The following is a 22,184-nucleotide window of genomic DNA, read 5'->3' as shown; positions in this document are numbered from 1 at the left end:
AGTATACAATTTACCAAAAATAGAATAATTCTGTAATGCAAAACATTGTCTTCCACTATGAAGAATATATGTGTATGTGTATGTATTATGTGTACATATACATATTTTTTAATAAGTTTCACTATTAAATAGCCCTTATTCAAGTATATTTTATGGTATCTTTCGAAATAATCACCTTGCTATATTGTTTGTAAATACATAAAAAAATAAAAGATTAATCTGAGAAAGGTTAAAAGTTTCAGTGTAGTTGACTTAGTCACTCACTTAAGTGAAAACCTGATTTGAATTCAAAACAAGTTTAGGTGCCATATTAAGTTTAACTAGTTAGTAAAAAATACATACATATATATATATTTAAGTGCCAAATATTTAGTAAATTTCCAATTTGTTAACATTAGAGCAAAATAAAAAGTCTATTAATCTACTCATCACCCACTCTTAATCCCCAAAATTCATTTATAAAACTAAAATAACACACTAATATACAATATACCTGCTTACAAACACATAGGTAGCCATAAATAAAACTTTATTCTTTAATTCCATTTACAAGCTACCAAATGTTATGTATCGTACACAGTGTTGAACACTTAAATGGCTGCAGTCATGGAAGGATCCAGACTCAATGGAACAATGTGGATAAAGATAAAAGCAGTAATACTGTAAGAGAAAGGTTGCAAAAACATGGTTTTTCAATGATACAATCAATCAGATTTGTAATTATACAGGAGAGCTGGCTAAGAAAAAGTCTGAGAGCCATGCGATTCCCAGCTTTATTGTTTGCAGTTCAGCTAAAGTCTGTATAGTCATTTTGTATTTTGAAGTCATTAAAATAAAAAAATGGTTAAAAACTATAGCAGCAACAAGCAAACCCTGTGACAGGAAGGCAAGGGTTAAAAACTGAAAAAAAGTTTACACAGTGTGTTTAGGGCAAGTGTGTGCTGTTTATCTTCCATCAGCAGGAGTTCGACTGAGGGACAACATGATTCGGGCAAATCTCTCGCACAGTTCAAGTGTAGAATACGAAGGTAACTTCGGTGGCTCCTGGAATCCTTTAATCTCCGTAGAACAATCGAGAAGTTTTGGCAGAAAATCTGTCAGCTTTTCTTGGAGGTTTGCTGCAAACAGAAACAATTAGAGTTAACTAAAGATAGAGAGCGAGTGAAATTATCTTTAAGGTAACTTATTAACTTGTAGTGGCAAATTGATGATTCATTTTAAAATATACAAAATAATTATCATCTTGAGGGAAGAGATAAAAAGACAAATGAAAGTTAATAGCTTAGTTTGTAAATAAGAAAAAAATAATGTGAATATTACAGAATATAAAAAATATATTATTTATATTAACTGCTTTTAATTCCAACCAACTCAGGTATCCATTAGCATTATTTAAACTTACATTCCATTTCTTGTCCAAGATAAGAGCACCATCGATTTCTCATATCTTCCACAGCGAGTATATCTTTCTCTTCCATTTCATCCACCAATAATAAGGGCAAAAATGGGACAATAAACTCATTCATAATAATCAGACCATTATTTACTTCTTGATCCTCTCCAGATTCAAACAGTTCTGCAGCTTGCTCATTTAATTTCTTCAGGCAATGAGAAAAAGAACAGGTTTATTTTTTAATGTAATAAAATACCTGTAGGTGTAAATACTGTAGATGATATAATGAGTATGTTCACAAACGGTATTAGAACTAATGGCAACCAGGAAAAATAATCTCAAACTATTCTAGCATGGAAAATCTCTTAGAAAAAGCTACGTGTATAACAACAGAAATAAAAGGAAAAAAAAAAAAAGTAGGAAAATATTGTTGTAATGCTTTTAAAATTTGTGTTTAGCTTATATTGATCATCACTACAGGGGCCAATTTTTATTTATTCTCCAGGGGTGCACTTCCCCCAATACTAAAATTTAATAAGCACTCAAAATAATTTTGAAAAGAAAGAAATTTAAACGCCATATTAATTTTGAAAAACTCTTTATCATGTCTCCATAAATGTCAACTGAACAAGAAAAGCTATATTCCTTGGTACAAAAATGTAAAAGTAAACAATTTATCACTTCAAAAAATTCTTACTGAGTTCAAGGCATGTGCCAGAAACTGTTCTAGATGCAATAGTACTTAAGTGATTAAGACAGAAAACTCGCATGGAGCTTACAATTTGGTACAGGGACTGGTAAGTTTTTTCTGTGAAGAACAAGACAGAAAATATTTTAGGCTTGAGGCTTTCTGCTGCAATTACTCAGCCATGCCATTGTTTTACAAAGGCAGCTGAATATGAATTATATGAATTATAAATGAATATGGTTATGTTTCAAATGAAACTTTACAAAAACAAGTGACAGGCTGGAGTACAGGACAAGTATGCTGATCCCTAACCTAGTAGAACTGAGAAATCCTTAAGGATAAGAAATACAGACATAAAAAACTGATAAGGAATTCAGGTAAAATAAAAGCTATAATATTTAAGGGCTTATGTTTAAAATCTTATGTTTATAGCATGATAAATATGATTTTAAATAACTATAGTTTTAAGCTGAATTTCAAAAACAAAGACTATATTATTTCTTCTTTTTCTTTTTCTTTTTTTTTTTTTTTTTACATTCTGGAATAGTTTATTTCCTTGTCACTGTTGAAGTTTTATTGTTACCCATCAATATACAATAAAACAAACTTATAATTACTACAGAGAACCCAGAATTGTCTTGTGGACAGAGAACATATCAAGAACTTGTAGAATGATTGCAAATGCAAGGAACAGATGCCAATACTATTGAAAAGGTAAATTTATACCCCCCAAAACAATCCTATGCTATTATTATCAAACTAGAAGCCCAGTGCACAAAATTCGTGCATGGGGGGGGTGTGTGTATCCCTCAGCCCAGCCTGCACCCTCTCCAATATGGGCAGTCGGACATCCCTCTCACAACCCAGGACTGCTGGCTCCCAACCACTCACCTGCCTTCCTGCCTAATTGCCCCTAACAGCTCTGCCTGTCAGCCTGATCACACCCTAACCACTCCCCTGCCAGTCCAATTGCCCCCAATTGCCCTTCCCTGCTGACCTGGTCACCCCTAACTGCCCTCCCCTGCCAGCCTGAACTGCCCTCCCTTGCCAGCCTGGTCACCCCTAATTGCCCTCCCCTGCAGGCCTGGTAGACCCAACTGCTCTCCCCTGCAGGCTTGATACCCCCAACTGCCCTCCCCTGCAGGCCTGGTCACCCCCAACTGCTCTCCCTTGCCAGCCTGGTCCCCCACAACTGCCCTCCCTTGCAGACCTGGTTCTCCCCAACTTCCCGTCCCTGCAGGCCTGATCACCCCCAATTGCCCTCCCTTGCCAGCCTGGTCACCCCTAATTGCCCTTCCCTGCAGGCCTGGTCCCCCCAAACTGCCCTCCCCTGCAGACCCAGTCACCCCCAAATGCCCTTCCTGCCAGCCTGGTCGCTCCTAATTGCCCTCCTCTGCAGGCCTGGTCTCCCCTAACTGCCCTCCCCTACAGACCCGGTCATCCCTAACTGCCCTCCCTTGCTAGCCTGGTCGCCCCTAATTGCCCTCCCCTGCAGGCCTGGTCCCAACCAACTATCCTCCCCTGCAGGCCTGATCACCCACAAATGCCCTCCCCTGCTGGACATTTTATGGCAGTCATCCTGTGTCCACATAGGGGCAGCCATTTGCGTGTTGGAGTGACAGTTAATTTGCATATTATCCTTTTATTAGGATGCTTACCTCCTATGTATTTGTCTTTATTTCAGACTGTCAAAGAAGGTTCTACACTTTCTGATATTCTTAATGATATCACTAAGGAAGACCTCAGATACCTTGAACTAAGGTAAGAACAGTCTCAGAACACTTTGTATAATAGAAAATGACTTGTTTTCATGTGATTATGCTTTTAAATAAAGTAGTAGAAAACAAAGTGCAGCTGCCTTTCCCCCCTTCACTGAAATTAATTCCCTTTTTATGGTCTAGAAAACTCTACATTCTGCAGTTTTCACAGGTTCAAGTTGGAACCTAAAGCAAAGATGGCAGAAGCTAAAGGCTCTGTAGGAAAAGCAGGAAAGCAAGATAAGCGCTCTCCCCATACAGCACTACACCAAAACCCTTCTTTAAATTGCAACCTGCATTCTGGTTCCCATATCTTAAATGGGCTGTTCTGCACATATCAGCACACCTACATATACCTCTAAGGGCATGTCCCACTCCTGCTGGGGCACAAGTGTGAAAACGACATTTCTATTTAAGCTAAGTTTTTTTTTTTGTTTTTTTTAAATCAATCTTTATTGTTCATATTATTACAAAGGTTCCTCATTTCTTCTCCCCTCCACCAGGTTCCCACCCCATCCTCCGCCCCCTCCCCAGCCCCCATTTTCCTCATCCATAGGTGCACAGTTTATGTTCAGTCTCTTCCCGCATCCACCACTCCCCCTTTCCCCAATAACTGTCAGTCCACTCCCCTCCCGTATCTCTGACTCTACTACAATCAACAGCTAATATTGTTCATCAGGTTTTTCAATCTCCTTTTTTGTTGTTGTTGTTGTTTTTTTTTTTGTTTTTTTTTAATTAATAAACTTTTACACTTCTAAGAATAAATTTTAAAATCTAATAATTTTAAACCTTGTTTTTTCTGTCCTGGGAATTGAGAAGCAAACTTGTTTACATGTAAACTTGCCCTTAGGCTATCAAAAGGCGTAGCCATTCAAATGTAAATGAACACACTGTTTAAAGATAGCTGCTGGTTGGAATTGGATTACCTGTTCTGGGTGGGAAGGGCTTGTCCTCCCCTTTCTCCACTAAAAATAAGGTGTTAGCTTTAAAACCTCTTTTTGGCAAGAGACCTTAAAATTTCAGAACTTTAAATTTTTCAGATAGTAAATCAGTTACTTAGCATTTTCTCAAATCAATAATTCCTCCACATACCCAAGGATACACTTCACACAAAAGACATTTCCAAATAGATCAACCAACCTCATCTAGACCCCACACAAGACACTCACAGATCAATACCCCAGCACTATACTAACTCAACACATCCAGATCTAAGCCTTCATCACTTGATTCAGCAGACCCTCAAGTTCCCCCAAAAGTTTCCAGCCATGTCTGAGAGGCAGCCCTGGGGCATGGGCAGGCGAGGAGCGAGCTGTTCTGGGCCTGGCTGCTCCGGGCCTGGCCTCTGTTGCTCTGGTCTGCTCCACAACCTGCTGCTCCAGGTCTGGCCACTGCCGCTCCCAGCCTAGCTGTTGCTGCTCCAGGCCTGGCTGCTTCTGACCTGGCTGCTCCAGGCTGGCTGCTGCTGCTCTGGGCCTGGCTACACCCGATCTGGCTGCTCTGGGCCCGGCTGCTCCGGGCCTGGCTGCTGCTGCTCCAGGCCTGGTTGCTCCCGACCCGTCTGCTCTGGGCCCGGCTACTCCGGGCCTGGCTGCTCCCGACCTGGCTGGTCCGGGCTTGGTTGCTGCTGCGGTGGGCCTGGCTGCTTCGGGCCTAGCTGCTCCGGGCCTAGCTGCTCTGGGCTTGGCTGCCTCCGCCCCAGGCTTGGCTGCCACTGCCCCAGGTCTGGCTGCTCCGGGCCCGGCTGCCACTGCCTTGGGCCTGGCCACTATGGGCCTGGCCGCTGCTGTTCCAACATTCTGTCCTTTTAATTTTTAATTGTTTTTAAATGCATTTATGTTGTAATGTTGGCTGTTGAGTTCTGTCTTAGTCTTCAATTTTTTAAGATCTTCTTTGTATTCTTTCTTAAGTAATTTTACTATCTTTTACTATCTTTTGATTTCTTCACATGAAAAACTTCTTCGGTTTCTTCCTCCTTGTCCTGGGAGCTCAGCAGGTTGGCCTGTGGCACCCCTTTGTTCTCCGCGGCCTCCTGCGCGGCTTCAGCCTGTTGCTGGGGTTGGCGCCGCCCAGGAAGCAGCCCCCGGCCTCGGCTCCGTGGCCCGTGCTCAGCGGTTGAGGGCCCAGCGGCACCCCACCCCGGGGCCCTGTCGCCCGGCTTCTTGCTGGCGCCCGGCTGGCCGGTGTCCGGCAGCGGTTCCTGCTCCTCATCGCGTTCCTCCCAGTCTGGAGCTTTTTTCTCCTTGGAGAGTCTAGCATTAGAGTCAACAGACTGTCCTCTGTGCAAAATGTGCGTGACTTTGGGGGCTCTGCCCCTCTCCACTCCCCTGGGACTCTGCCTCATAGCCCCGTCTCCCTCTGCTTGAGCCTGGGTCCCCAGGGATTGGCCTAGAACTGGGGTTCAGAGCAGTTGAAATGGGGGCTCAGCACAGCCGGAGGTTTTGTTTCCTTCCCGCCAGGGCAATCCAGCATCAGAGTCAACATTCCTTCCTCTGCGCTCAATGTGCGTGACTCTGGAAGCTCCACTTTTCGCCACTCCCCTGGGATTCCCCCTCACAGCCCCGTCTCCCCCTGCCTGAGCCTGGGTCCCCAGGGTCTGGCCCAGAACTGGGGCTCAGAGCTGCCGGTTCTGGGGTTCAGCCCAGTCTGGGGCTTTTATTTCCTTCCTGCTAGGGAAAGCCAGGCAGGCACCCAGCCTTCTCCTCCTCTCCGGCTCTGTCCTCTCCACACGCGCGCACACAGGCGCAGCATGTCTCCGTACCTTAGGCTTTTTCAGCTCCTCTGATTTTCCTTCTGGTTTTCTCTTTCCTTCTTGTTGTAGAATTTTCAGTCAGTCGACTACCTGTAGCTCTGGGCAATGTCCATTTTATATTTTAGTTGTATTCCATTGAAATTGTTGTGTGTGGCTGCGGTTAGTTGTTTACCTGTGCAGCCATCTTGGATCCATCCTATTTTAGCTAAGTTTTTAAGATGAAATAGAAAATCTAGACAAACCTAGAAATATATACTATAGTTTTTGCCATAGGGCTCCTAAACAAGTATTCTGTGGTGTTGCTTTGAAGTTTTCTTTTAACTCCAAAAAAGGTTTTTGTTTTGTCGTGGTCGGCTCCTCTGGAGTGCAGTCTTCCAGTACAGAAGATGGACTCAGGGAGCCTGGCGACCCAAGATGATGCTTAACCAGTTGGCTAAGCCAGGGGACAGACGAGCAAGGAACCCTTATCTTTGTTGTTAAATTTCTCATACAGACACACATAAAACATATCATTCTAGTACAATTTATCTTTAGCTAGGAGAGAGGCTTAAATACTAATTACTCAAATTCTATGCAGCCACTCCTTTCACACTAAAAGAGGGAGTGGTAGAGTAATGAAGAAATCTAAATATAAAATGTAATCATTCTGATCCCATTTTAAAAACATTTATGGTTTATCACATGCAATAGTTAGGATCCATAAAAAATAAGGGAAAAAAAATTGAATCTGTTCTCCCATTTTAAGAGCCCTTATCTTTGTTGTTAAATTTCTCATACAGACACACATAAAACCCAGATAATAGACATTACCAACTTCTTATCCCATCAGAGTTTATAAAGTCAATCAGTTATATATGAGTCTGGAAATTTTGCTTAATATAAGTAAAAAAGATAAAGTAGATAAATATTATGTGCATTCAACTTACAAGTAAACATTCTCTTCTATAATGTGATATCAACTCTTCATCATGTCCTCTGTATGGGCCTTTGGACAAGAGTTCTTTGTTATTCTGATAAGCACAGATAAGGTACAGCAAGGAATCTATATAACTTAAAAATGATAAGAAATAGATAGCATTAGTATTTCATATAAAAGCCAATTACAATTATAAAACAATTTAAATAAACATATTTTGATTAACAGAACAATATTATAATAAAAACTATCATCTGATGCACTGGAAGACTGGGAGCCTGGCTTTGAAAAACAGGCATATAAAATAAAATAAAATAAAATAAAATAAAATAAAATAAAATAAAATAAAATAAAATAAAAGTAACAAAAGATAAAAACAGGCACATATGAAACCAAGAGATAGTTATGCCTTAAAAGTGAAATACAAAAAGCAAATAAACTAAACAAAACAAACAAGAACAGGGAGAAAAGGCCATAATTTATGAATTCAGGTAGTTCCTTTTGTCTGCTTTGGGATTCATTTTTCTGATGTCTTTCATTTAGATTCAAAACTAAGACTTGTGAAAGTCAATAAACTACTTCTTTAATAGAATGTCATTTTTTTTGAAGAAAGAATGTTACTTTGTTTTTCAACCACATCATTGATTCAGTGACTATTTGGTCAGGTTTTTCTATGCCACAGGCAGAGTTCTAGTTGCTGAGAAAAACTTCATGCTGTGGGGAGAATATCCAAGGGAGATTAGAAAAACATGGAAACCCTAGCAAGATGCAAAGAAACAAGAGAAAACACTAACATTAGAGGCTGAAAGTGTAGCCTTGTATTATATTTAATATAAGTAATATTAATTTATGTTAATTAAACCCAGATATTATGAAATTCAGACTAGTTAAAAAAAGGAGAGGAAAATTGTTTGAGTGTTATATTTGCCTATGAAATAATTACCCTTCTCCTAATATACTACAGGAAAAATACATACAGATATATATTTTAAAACTGAAATATTAAAGATATTTTAAGATATGTCCATTGTGTTAGTTTGTCCAATCATAACATATCTTTATATAGATTAATTCAGAAAAATGGAACATCCTAAAAAATGAAATATAAAGAAAACTCTCAGATACACAGCCAATCAGTGTTAATGCTTATTATATAATTTCATCTATTTAGATATAAATTATCAATTCTATATTCCAATGGTCAAGCACAGAATTATTGGGAAATAAATTCATTTGTGACAAATCAAATTACACCCTGAAACTGACTGAAAAAAAAAAGAAGTCATTTTATTCATTTACTAAAAATTGCTTCTAGGAATTTGTTTTTGAGAAAACCTAAGATTATGAAACTTTATTCTGAAATAATATGGACACAATTTCAGCTAAAAATTTTTGTTTTACTTATGAGAACTAATAATACAATAGTGTTTTAAGTCACTAAGTTGAAGTAGTTTGCTGGCATATCTACCTTTTCTTTTAGAGCTGTTAAATTTCCTGTTATAAAGGTCTCCCCTGAATGACACTCTTATCTAGCCTTTTAGATCTGAGTTATCTCTCTGAGAATAGCCCTGAAGTCATGATCTTGTTCCAATTTTATATTGAAGTGCACAATTCGTTCCATATTTTATCAACTACAATGTGGTGACTGCCAGGAAAATGGGGCGGTGGAGAATATAGCGGGGGATAAATGGTGATGGATGGAGACTTGACTTGGGGTGGTGAACAAACAATACAGTGCACAGATGATATGTTGTAAAATTGTGCACCTGAAACCTGTAGAATTTTGTTAACCAGTGTCATCCCAATAAATTCAATAAAGAGGAAAACAAATAAAGTTTTATAAATATGTTTTCAATCAGAATAAGAATCAGCAGTCCAGTTACCACAATTTAATTTAAGATAAAATAAGGCTATGTAACCTGCTAGACTATCTTTACTTATATTCCTTATACCAATGTAAACTTACGGTTACTAAAAACATTATTGTACTTCACTACTCAAAACTGACACTAACCCATCAGTAAATATCTCATTCATAGCTTTCAAATGTTATATATTCATTAAAAACAAAGTTTAACAGAACCTTTTGGAAATCCTACTAATAAGGAGGGAATATTCTACCGTAATTGACCCACATGCCATCACAAAGATGGCAGCACTCACAGCCAATAAGGAGGGAATATGCTAACTGACTGCCATGCCCTCAAAGATGGTGGCACTCACAGCCACAAGATGGTGATGCCCAGTCCCATCAGCCCCACTGGGGCAGCAGGTGAGTGGCAAGGCTGGGCCCGCCCCCGGCTGCTCCATGTGTCTGCCTCTGGAGTCTCCTAGTTGCCCAGGGCCGGCCTGAGGCACAGACAAGCCTTGAATGGTGTCTGCCCAGCCACACTCAGGTAACCAGGGTTGGTCAAGACTTGCGCTGCCAGCAATGGCAGCAACAGAAGTGTGATGGGGCGTCAGTTTCCCCTGATTGCTGGATCGCCTCTGCTCCTGAGGGCACCCAGACTGTCAGAGGGGGCAGGCCAGGCTGAGGGACCCCCGTCCAGTGAATGAATTTTCATGCACTGAGCCTCTAGGAGTATGCTGCTAGCTATGGTAACTGCTATACATAAAATGAGAATACTGATATTTCTTTTAACAGTATTCTATAAACATTACTTGTCACCATTACTAACTTTCCAGTTGATCCTTCCAATTTAATTTACATTTGCTATACTAGAATATTGACTTTTGAACAACTATATATAAGTAAATTATGAAATTTCAACATATTTCCAAGTTATATCATAAAGACCTTTAACAGAGGTTAATTAAAAAGAGCTGTTCTAGATGCTATGCAGAGAGCTGGCAAGTGACAGTTTTATCTTTTTAATTCTGAATGAGATAAATAAATAATACTTTTTGTTCTTATCTGATTTTATTAAGTTATACAAGAATATAGGGGTTCTATTTTAATTTTTCTCTTCCTAGTTAATTGTGTGACCTTGGAAAAGCTATTGTCCTGGGGAGCTTAGTTTAGCTGCAAAATGCCATTTTAGTCTTAGACACTCTATTAAATTATAACATCATATTAATATTTTTCTCATAATAGTACAAATCTAAGAAATTCTAATATGGACTGAAATATTTCTATTAAAGAAATAAAATTGTGACCAAAGTAATAACATAAAATAGAGCTATTAATCAAAAGTTTTTTATTTCAATAACCAATGTGACATAAATTATCTTTAAACTACACAATAAGGACTTTAATAATTCGCATCCAAAGTGATGTGCAAAAATAAAAGCTTTGTGCACTGTCCACCAAACAGTAGCACTGCCCAAAAGAAATTTCTGTAGAGATGAAAGAATTTTATGTCTTGGCCAATTATTAATTACCACATGTAAATACTGAACATTCAAAATGTGACTAGTCTGACTGAGGAGCTAAATTTTTAGCTTTAGAGTTTTAATTAATTTCAATTGTTACACATGGTGGAAATCATAGCACTAGAAGTAAAGCTCCAGGTTACCATTTAAGAAAAAATAGTTCCATTACTTCAGTATTGGTAAAAGAAGGCAAAGAAAGGAGGAATGAAAGTGAGAGAGAATTCAAAAGACCTTTTACTTGGTTGCAATTTGGCACTATTTAAAATATAGCATTTTAAAAACATATTACTAGTCAAGTAAGTTCACAGTAAAATATATGAATTAAGAAATATGTAGAGAAACAAGTAAAGGCAAACTAGTGGATAACTGGTAGTAGTAAATAAATCAATAATGATCCTTCTTCTTCATAACAATTAAAATAAAAATAAATACCAGGAGAAACCAACATGGTGGCATAGGTAAGCACCTAAACTGCTGCCTCACACAACAATTCAAAACTACAACTAAAAGACAAAATGGGCATTATCCAGAACCACAGGAAAGCTGGCTGAGTGGAAATTCTACAACTAGAAGAAAAAAGAAAAGCTCATGGAGAAGTAGAGGAGCTGCAGAAAGCTGAGGTATGGAGACACGTGCAGAGAGAAAGGGTGCCTGAGTGCCTGGCTGGCTTTCTTTGGTGGGAGGAAGAAGGAAGCTCCCGACTGCACTGAACCCCAATCCCGGGAGAGACCCTGTGAACCCAGGCTCATACTGGGGAAGTCTGGATTGTCAGGTAGAGAGAAAGGCACACAGAGACTTGGGGGAGCCATGGAGGGTAGGGATCTGGAGGCGTGTGCACAAGTGCGTGCAGAGAGGACTGATGGCTGAGGTTGCTGCTAGCTTTCCCTAGCAGGAGGGAGGCGAAATCTGAATGCACTGAACCCCGGTTCGGGGTAAGCCCCTGGGGACCCAGGCTCTCATGGGGGGAATCTGGACTGTCAGGTGGAAACTCAGGCAAGCCGTGAAAGGCAGAGGTCTGGAGGCGTGCATGCAAGTGTGAGCAGAGAGGACTGACTGCTGAATGTGCCACTGGCTTTCTCTAGCTGGAGGGAACCAGAAGCTCCCGACTGTGCTGAACTCCAGTTCCGGGTGAGAATCTGGAAATCCAGATTCATTGGGGGAGAAACTGGACTGTCTGGCAGAGGGGGAAACTGTAGGGCAGCTTTCTCTGAGGTGCTTGCGACAATTACCGAGGGATACTGAGACCCAGGGTCCTCATAGGGCAGGGCTGACGGGAAGCCAAGACTGTCTGCTCTGCCCTGAGACTCAATCCCATCCAAGCTGAGCACAGAGGCTTTTGCAATTTTGCAAGTCTTGTCTCAAAAAGCTGTTTCCAGCACAGTTCTCCCGGTATAGACACAGATGATCCTCACAGCCAACTGGCCTGGAGGTCAATTCCTCCCAGGGATATCAACAACAATCAAGACTTAACTACAACAAGGCTGTACACACAGTCTACAAAGGGGTGCATCAAGAATGTCTACCTCAGGTAGACCAGGAAAGGAGGAGCATCCCTGAGGCCTGGAAAAACACACAGTGGGGAGGTCCATAGAGCAGCTGAGACGCCCGAATCGGCACGGGCGCGTGGAATCGGGGGAGTTCTTTGGTCACCCACGGAAAGGAGAAGGAACACCACATAACCAGACATCTTGAGAAGAGAGGCCATGGGGAGACAAAAACATAGTCCGCACATGAAAGAAAAGCAGGCATCACCAGAAAAGGAAGTAAACGAGCCCGAGGTAAGCAGCCTACCAGAGCAAGAATTCAGAATAATGATCATAGGATGGCTAAAAAGAATGGAAGAGAAATTTGACAATAACCAAGAAGAAATGAGGAAGAACCATGAGGAATTGAAGAAGAACCATGAGGAATTGAAGAAGAACCAAGAAGAAATGAAAAATGACATCGCTACCATGAAGAACTCAATAGAAACCATCAAGAGTAGACTAGATGAAGCAGAGGACCGCATCAGTGAGCTAGAAGATAAGATGGAAAAAAATACCCAAGTAGAGCAGCTTCTAGAAAAAAAGATTAAAAAGCAGGAGGAGAGCCTACGGGAGCTTTGGGACAATACAAAAAAAAATAATATTCGAATAATAGGGGTTCCAGAAGGAAAGGAAACTGAGGTAGACATGGAAAAAGTATTTCAAGAAATAATGACAGAAAACTTTCCTGAAATAGAGAAGAAAAAACCCACACAAATCCAAGATGCTCGCAGAGTCCCAAGCAAAATGAATCCCAGAAGACAGACTCCAAGGCACATTATAATTAAATTGGCAAACAACAACGACAAAGTAAGAATCTTAAAAGCAGCGAGAGAGAGACAGAAAGTTACATACAAAGGAACCCCCATCAGACTAGCAACTGATTTCTCAACAGAAACTTATCAGGCCAGAAGGGAATGGGATGAAATATACAAAGTCATGCAAAGTAAGGGTCTGAATCCAAGAATACTGTACCCAGCAAGGCTATCAATCAAAATTGAAGGGGAAATCAAGAGCTTCACAGACAAAAAAAGACTGAAGGAATTTATCTCCACCAAACCAGCAATGCAAGAAATGCTAAAGGGTCTACTGTAAAAATAAAGAAATAGGAAGTGAAGAAGGAACACGGGTATAGAATAAAAATGGCGTCAAATGTGTACCTATCAATAATAACCTTAAATGTAAATGGATTAAATGCTCCAATCAAAAGACATAGGGTAACAGATTGGATAAGAAAACAAGACCCATACATCTGCTGTCTACAAGAAACCCACCTCAGAAAAAAAGATGCACACAGACTGAGGGTGAAGGGATGGAAAAAAGTTTTCCAGGCAAATGGAAATGAAAAAAAAGCTGGGGTAGCAATACTTATATCTGACAAATTAGATCTCAGAGTGAAGGACATAATAAGAGATAATGAAGGCCACTTCATAATACTAAAGGGAACAATCCAACAAGAAGAAATAACCCTGTTAAATATATATGCACCCAATACAGGAGCAACCAAATACATAAAAAAACTGCTGGAGGACATTAAGAGAGAGATTAATAGCAATACAATCATAGTAGGAGATTTTAATACCCCACTGTCACCCTTCGACAAATCATCTAAACAAAAAAACAGCAAAGAAATATCAATCCTAAGTGACTCACTAGACCAGATGGAATTAATTGACATCTTCAGAACACTCCACCCCAAAGCCACAGAATATACATTCTTCTCAAGTGCACATGGGACACTCTCAAAGATAGACCACATTTTGGGTCATAGGCAAAGTCTCTTCAAATTCAAGAAGATAGAAATCATATCAAGTATCTTCTCAGACCATAATGGCATAAAACTGGAAATTAACTACAATAAAAATAATCCAAAGAAATCAAACACATGGAGACTAAACAGCACGCTATTAAACAAGGACTGGGTTACCAGAGAAATCAAGGAAGAAATTAAAAACATCCTGGAAACAAATGACAATGAAAACACAACAATCCAAAATCTATGGGACACAGCAAAAGCAGTCTTGAGAGGGAAGTTCATATCCTTACAAGCCTATTGCAAAAACCTAGAAAAAAGGGTAACAGATGATCTAACTCTACAACTCAAAGAGTTAGAAAAGGAGCAACAAGAAAAGCCCACTGTAAGCAGAAGGAAGGAAATAACAAAAATCAGAGCACAGATAAACGACATAGAGACCAAAAAAAAACAATACATAAGATCAACAAAACCAAGAGCTGGTTCTTTGAAAGAATAAACAAGATAGATGAACCTCTAGCCAGGCTAACTAAGAAACAAAGAGAGAGGACCCAAATAAACAAAATCATAAATGAAAGAGGTGAAATAACAACAGACCCCACCGAAATACAACGGATTGTTACAAAATACTACGAACAACTCTATTCCAACAAATTGAACAACCTGGAGGAAATGGACATATTCCTAGAAAAATACAAACTTCCAAAACTCGATCAGGAAGAATCTAAAAATCTCAATAGACCAGTGACTTGGGAAGAAATTGAAACAGTCATCAGAAAGCTTCCAGCAAACAAAAGCCCTGGGCCAGATGGCTTCACAAGAGAGTTTTACCAAACATTCAAGGAAGAACTAAAACCTATCCTCCTCAGACTTTTCCAAAAAATTCAAGAGGAAGGAACACTTCCAAACTCCTTCTATGAAGCCAGCATCACCCTAATACCAAAACCAGATAAAGACAACTCAATGAAAGAGAATTACAGGCCAATATCCCTCATGAACATAGATGCCAAAATCCTCAACAAAATCCTAGCAAATCGGCTCCAGCAGAGCATCACAAAGATCATACACCATGACCAAGTAGGATTTATTCCAGGAATGCAAGGTTGGTACAATATCCGCAAATCAATAAACGTGATACATCACATAAACAAATTGAAAGATAAAAATCATATAGTCATATCAATTGATGCAGTAAAAGCATTTGATAAAATCCAACACCCTTTCCTGATAAAAACTCTTAACAAGGTGGGAGTACAAGGATCATACCTCAACATAATAAAAGCTATATATGATAAACCCACAGCCAACATTATACTCAATGGGCAAAAACTAAAACCATTTCCTCTAAGAACAGGAACAAGACAGGGATGCCCACTTTCGCCACTCCTGTTTGACATAGTACTGGAAGTACTAGCCATTGCAATTAGACAAGAGGAGGAAATAAAAGGCATCCAAATTGGAAAAGAAGAAGTAAAGTTATCCTTATTTGCAGATGACATGATATTGTACATAAAGAACCCAAAAGACTCCGTTAAGAAACTAATTGACTTAATAAATGAATTTGGCAATGTATCAGGATACAAAATTAACGCCAAGAAATCCATGGCATTTCTATACACCAACAGTGAAACTACAGAAACAGAGACTAAAAAAGCAATTCCATTTACCATCGCACCAAAAAAATTAAGATACCTAGGAATAAATTTAACTAAGGAAGTAAAGGACCTATATGAGGAAAACTACACGACACTGAAAAAAGAGATAGAGGAAGATGGAAGGAGATGGAAGAACATACCATGTTCATGGATTGGTAGAATCAACATCATCAAAATGTCCATACTTCCTAAAGCAATCTATAGGTTCAATGCACTCCCCATTAAAATACCAATGGCATATTTCACTAACCTAGAAAGAACTCTCCAAAAGTTCATTTGGAACAATAAAAGACCCCGAATAGCCACAGCAATCCTGAGAAAGAAGAGTAAAGTAGGAGGGATATCAATACCAGACTTCATGCTGTATTACAAAGCCACTGTTCTCAAAACAGCCTGGTACTGGCACAAGAACAGACATATAGATCAATGGAATCGAATCGAGAACCCAGATATCAACCCAAATCACTATGCTCAATTAATATTTGACAAAGGAGGCACGAATATACAATGGAGTCAAGACAGTTTCTTCAATAAATGGTGTTGGGAAAATTGGACAGAAACATGCAAAAGAATGAAACTAGATCAACAACTTACACCATTCACAAAAATAAACTCAAAATGGATACAGGACTTAAACATCAGACGGGAAACCATAAAAATACTAGAAGCATCCACAGGCAGCAAAATCTCAGACGTATGCCAAAAGAACTTCTTCACTGATACTGCCCCTAGGGCAATGGAAGCTAAAGAGAAAATAAACAAATGGGACTACATCAAAATAAAAAGCTTTTTTACAGCAAAAGAAACCATCAACAAAACAACAAGAAAGCCCACGGTGTGGGAGAACATATTTGCAAATAACACCACTGATAAAGGTTTAATCTCTAACATCTACAGACAGCTGATACAACTAAATAAAAGGAAGATGAATGATCCAATTAAGAAATGGGCAAGGGACCTAAATAGAATATTTTCAAAAGAAGACAGAAGGAAGGCCAAAAGGCACATGAAAACATGCTCAAAGTCACTAATTAAACGAGAGATGCAAATCAAAACAACAATGCGGTACCATCTCACACCTGTCAGAATGGCCAACATCAACAAATCGACAAACGACAAGTGTTGGCGAGGTTGCGGAGAAAAAGGAACCCTCGTGCACTGCTGGTGGGAATGCAGCCTGGTGCAACCACTGTGGAGAACAGTGTGGAGTTTCCTCAAAAAACTGAAAATGGAACTCCCATTTGACCCAGTAATCCCACTCCTAGGAATATATCCCAAGAAACTAGAAACACCAATCAGAAAGGATATATGCACCCCTATGTTCATAGCAGCACAATCTACAATAGCCAGAATTTGGAAACAGCCTAGGTGCCCGTCAGCAGATGACTGGATCCAAAAACCATGGTACATCTACACAATGGAATACTATGCTGCCATAAAGAAGAAGGAATTCTCATCATTTGCAGCAACCTGGATGGAACTGGAGAACATCATGCTGAGTGAAATAAGCCAATCAATGAAAGAGAAACACCACATGACCTCACTCATTTGTGGATAATAAAGAGCATTATAAACTGATGAACCAAAAGATAGATATAGAGACAGTAAAGCAACAAGCAGATTGTCAAATTACAGTGGGGAGGGGAGGAGGATCTGGGGGAGATAATAGATCAACCGAAGGACTTGTATACATGCATATAAGTACAACCAATGGACATAAAACTATGGGGATGGAGGGGATATGGGGGAGGGAGGGAGGGGGGCAAAAAAAATAATTAAAATATGTAAAAAAAAATAAATAAATAAATTAAAAAAAAAAAAAAAAAGAAAAGAATGTCTACCTCAGGTAACTGGAGAGGCCGACCCACTGGGCCATATAAGACACCTAGCACACAAAGCTACCCTACCAACTCAGGGAAGCAGCAAAGACAAAGAAACAGATCACAAACAAAAGAAATGGAGAAAAACAAATGACTGGATATAGAGTTCAAAACCATGGTTATAAGATTTTTCAAGAATTTCCTAGAAAAGGCTGATAAATTTAGTGAGACCCTCGAGTCTATGAAAAAGGACCAACTAGAAGTTAAACGTACCCTGACTGAAATAAAAAATATACACAGACCCAACAGCAGACTACAGGAAAGCAAGAATCAAGTCAAAGATTTGAAATGCAAACAAGCAAAAAACACTCCTCCAATAAAGCAAAAAGAAAAAGAATCCAAAAAGTTGAAGATAGTGTAAGAAGCCTCTGGGACAACTTCAAGCATACCAACATCAGAATTATGGGGGTGCCAGAAAAAGAGAGAGCAAGATACTAAAAACCTATTTGACGAAATAATGACTAAAAACTTCCCCCACCTGAGATAGACTTATAACTCCAGGAAGCGCAAACGAAAAACAAAAGGAATCCAAACACACTAGGACACATGATAATTAAAATGCCAAGAGCAAAAGACAAAGAGAGAATATTAAAAGCAGCAAGAGAAAAACATTTAATTACCTACAAAAGAGCTGATTTGTCAGCTGATTTCTCAACAGAAACTATACAGGCCAGATAGGAGTGGCAAGACATATTCAAAGTGATGAATAGCAAGAACCTACAACCAAGATTACTCTACCCAGCAAAGTTATCATTCAGATTGGAAGGTCAGATAAAGAACTTCACAGAAAAGAAAAAGCTAAAGGAGTTCATCATCACCAAACCAGTATTATATGAAATGCTGAAAGGTATTCTTTAAGAAGAGGAAGAAGAAAAAAGTAAAGATAAAAATTATGACAACAAATACATATCTATCAACAAGTGAATCTAAAAATCAAGTGAATTAAAAATCTGAAAAACAGAATAAACTGGTGAATATAATTGAGTCAGGAGCATAGAAAGGGAGTGGACTGATGATTCTCAGAGGGAAAGGGGTGTAGGGGGTACAGAAAGAAACTGGATAATCGTATACCTATGGATGAGGACAGTGTGAGGAGGTAAGGGCAGAGGGTGGGGTGGGAACTGGGTGGAAGAAAGCTATGGGGGGAATAAAAAGAAACTATTGTAATAATCTGAACAATAAATATTTATTAAATTAAAAAATATCAACCTTATCTATACTAATAAAAGGGTAATATGCTAATTAGGGCAGATGCTTTCCGGACGTCCTTCCGGATGTCCTTCCAGACAAAGCCATAGTGGCTGCAAAGGCCGAGGCTAAACTGAAGTCCCTTTTTGCAGAGGCCATGGAAGAAGGCAGAAGGGAGAAGGCCTGCAGTGTGGGAAAACGAAGAAGGTGGCAGTTGGGGGGATCAGGCCAGGAGAAGAGAGCAGTTAGGCAGTCAGGGGGATCAGGCCAAGAGGGGAGAGAAGTTAGGGGGATCAGACCAGGAGGAGAGAGCACTTAGGCAATCAGAGGGATCAGGCCAGGAGGGGAGAGCTATAAGGGGGATCAGGCTGGTAGGTGAGCAGTTGAAGGCATCAGGCAGGCAGGAAGAGGCAGTTAGGGGGTGATCAGGCAGGGAGGCAGGCAGGCAGGCAGGCAAGTGGTTAAGGAACCAGTAGTTCCAGATTAAGAGAGGGATCCTGGATTGGAGAGGATGCAGGCCGGGCTATGGGACTCCCCCTACCCCCCGAATTTTATGCACCGGGTATCTAGTAGTTTAATAAGTAGAAAAGTCCTTAATATCATTTATATGAAAATAACAATCTAAAATGCATTTTCAGTCACAATACTTAAAGACAAGAGATTAGTTTTCTACAGCTATATTTTTTTATAGTACCTGAAAGTTCAGGCAAAGAGATTGGAAAAACTGTCTTTGATTTGACGTCAGGAATAGACTCAGACAGAAGGAATATTAAAAGGGCAGGTGCCCAAAGGCATAAGAAATACAAAGAATTCCATGTGCTGGGCTATCAGCTTTTCTGGTCTCCAGCAAACTTTTGGCTTCTATCTAATCCTTTGTCATTCTAAATTTCAGCTGCAGTATTTCATAGCTTATAAAAACTATACAGTAATACCAACCTTAGAGATTTAATTTAAAATAAAAAATATATTTTGTGTGAGTCATATTAGCTGGGCAATTTTCCTAAAAATCTAAAACTGTTATAAAAGAAGACATTAAAATATATATTGTGAATAAAATCTTTTCTATATGCAAGATCATAGATGAATAGAATTATATACAAAAATGAGGCTCTTTTCAGCTGTGTCTACTTTTCCTTACCTTTCTCTTTGAAAATTTTCTAGTCCAATTATGAGATACATGGTTGTTTCTCTGAATTTTCTATAATCCTGATGCCATTCCTGTAAGTGAAAGAAAAAATAAAATAAATACAGGAAGATATTAAAACTACAATGAAAACTCTTCACAAAGTAATACACTGTTCTAATAGCTTCTTGGGTTTTTTAAAAATTTGATTTTAGAGAGAGAGAGAGAAACATCAGTATGTGCCCTACCCAAGATCAAACCGGTTACCTTTCCATCCATGGGATTATGCTCAATCAACTGGGCCATGTCAGCCAGGACTGATAACTATTAATTCTATTTGAATTAATAGAAGCAAAGGGTTCAAAATTTAGACAAACTAGAGCTAAATCAAGACTTTAATTTCTGACATAGACTATGTTTTAGTAAAATAATGACAATAAAAATGATTAGACATTGATGAAAAATTAATTGACAAAGATCTCATTAAAAGCATAAGAATTTAAGACATGATAATCAATCTGGTTATTTCTCAAAAATTCCTCAGTACAAAAACATGAAAATATAGAGGGGGGCAAAAGTAAGTTTACAGTTCTGAGTATGTGTAACTGAGTTTATTCTTTTATTATTATTTATTAATTATTGTGTGATTTTCCATAAACAACTAAAAACCTATTTTTGTCCCACCCTGCATCTACATCACACTGAATATAGGAGGTAAATTAATTTCCTACTCTAATGTGATCAAAGCCTTAAGTCTATTATTTGATGCAGAATTTAAAGGAACTAAAAAAAAAGTCTTAGCATAGTAAGTTTATTTGATCTTTTACTTTTTGCCAAATTTGTGTGGAATTTGACTTTAAATGTGGCATGTGAATAGTCTATTTATCTTAGACACAGTGAAAAGGATAGATGCATTTACCAATTCCCTGCCCTACTTCCTAAAAGCCAATTGTAGGGCAAGTAGCAGGACTAAAACACCCAGGACTGACATCCTATATAAATCATGATTTTTTTTTCTTATTTAATAAAAATTGATTCAAGGAAAGCCATAACTAACATACAATATAGGATTAACCTAAAAAAAAAGATACTGATAATAAAAGTGTTAAAGCTCTTATATACACGTTATTATAAAAAAAATGAAAGAAACATATAGACCTGTTATTGACCTACTATATTCTCTGTGAATATAAATCATTTTAATTTTAAGGTTTTAAGGCATAATTTTTATATTATTTGTAAAAACCTTAATAACAAATTAAATAAAAATTTGTTTGCAAGTATAAAGTTAGCTTTCTTGCTACTCTACTGTCATTAAAGAACTGCCTTAGAAGTAGTGAGTTGGTAAATGGTAAACTCCCTAAAAAAGGTTAAAAAGTAAATGTTTTAGGATTTGCAGTCAACTATGTTACCGTAGTGTGGAAACATACACAAACAAATGGCTGTGTCCCAATTAAACTTATTTATAAAAATAGGTGATTAACTGCATTTGGTTTACAGACCAACATTTGCTGATCCCTGATTTAGAGCAAGACAAAGATATGTGAAACGTAAGAAATCCAAAAACATGTTATTTGAATACCTGTAAGAGTAATGTCTCTGAAATTAGAAAGAATACAAGATGTTTTCAGAATAAAAATATGCTGAATCCAATCTGATGAAGCAACCTTGGGGAGGGACTAAAGAATCATGTCACAATTTAAAATTAAGTTGTAACCTGAATTTTGGGGACAGACAGACTTAACAACCAATTTGCTTGCGACCTTTAGCATATATCCTGTGTCCACTGATTTGTGGGTATGTCCCTAGATTCCCTATTATGCTTTATTATTCTAATATACCCTTTCTTATGCTAATATTGTTATAAACATAATAGTTAAGGTAGTATGTTTTGACTACTAGTAGAATAACCCTCCTTAGTTGTTCTTCAAGAATGTTCACCAGGAAACTACTAGATTTAATAAATGAGAGCAGCAAGATAGCAGGATACAAAATAAATATCCACAAATTGATGTCATTTTTATTACCAATATTGAACTATGAGAAAGAGAAACTATAAAAGCAATCCCACTTACCATTGCATCAATAACAACAAAAATAAGATTACCTAGGAATAAACTTAACCAAGGAGGTAAATGATCTGTGCTTGGAAAACCAAAGGACATTGAAAAAAGAAACAGAAAC

The 22,184-nt window shown here is 38.5% G+C and overlaps 1 protein-coding gene across 15 annotated transcripts in view; it reads right to left on the bottom strand.

Moving 5' to 3' along the window:
• Positions 1–512: 512 nt before the first annotated feature.
• The window catches only part of USP25 (ubiquitin specific peptidase 25), a 181,817-nt gene continuing 160,145 nt past the window's right edge, over positions 513–22,184 (bottom strand). For 12 of the 15 annotated variants that reach the window (XM_036448664.2, XM_036448666.2, XM_036448668.2 and 9 more), the window contains 4 exons: positions 20,016–20,095; positions 7,517–7,640; positions 1,403–1,598; positions 513–1,118 (listed from right to left, as the gene is read on the bottom strand). In XM_036448664.2, the coding sequence (XP_036304557.1) occupies positions 946–1,118; positions 1,403–1,598; positions 7,517–7,640; positions 20,016–20,095 (573 nt within the window). In that variant the 3' untranslated portion in view covers positions 513–945. Of the gene's footprint in view, positions 1,119–1,402; positions 1,599–7,156; positions 7,215–7,516; positions 7,641–20,015; positions 20,096–22,184 lie in introns of those variants that run through there. The other 3 variants (XM_045584081.1, XM_045584082.1, XM_045584083.1) reach the window with 3 other exon arrangements.

This window comes from Pipistrellus kuhlii, unplaced genomic scaffold (genome assembly GCF_014108245.1).
Source record: "Pipistrellus kuhlii isolate mPipKuh1 unplaced genomic scaffold, mPipKuh1.p scaffold_m20_p_2, whole genome shotgun sequence".
In the NCBI taxonomy this organism is placed as follows: Eukaryota; Metazoa; Chordata; class Mammalia; order Chiroptera; family Vespertilionidae; genus Pipistrellus; species Pipistrellus kuhlii.
This window is presented reverse-complemented; position numbering and strand designations above follow the sequence as displayed.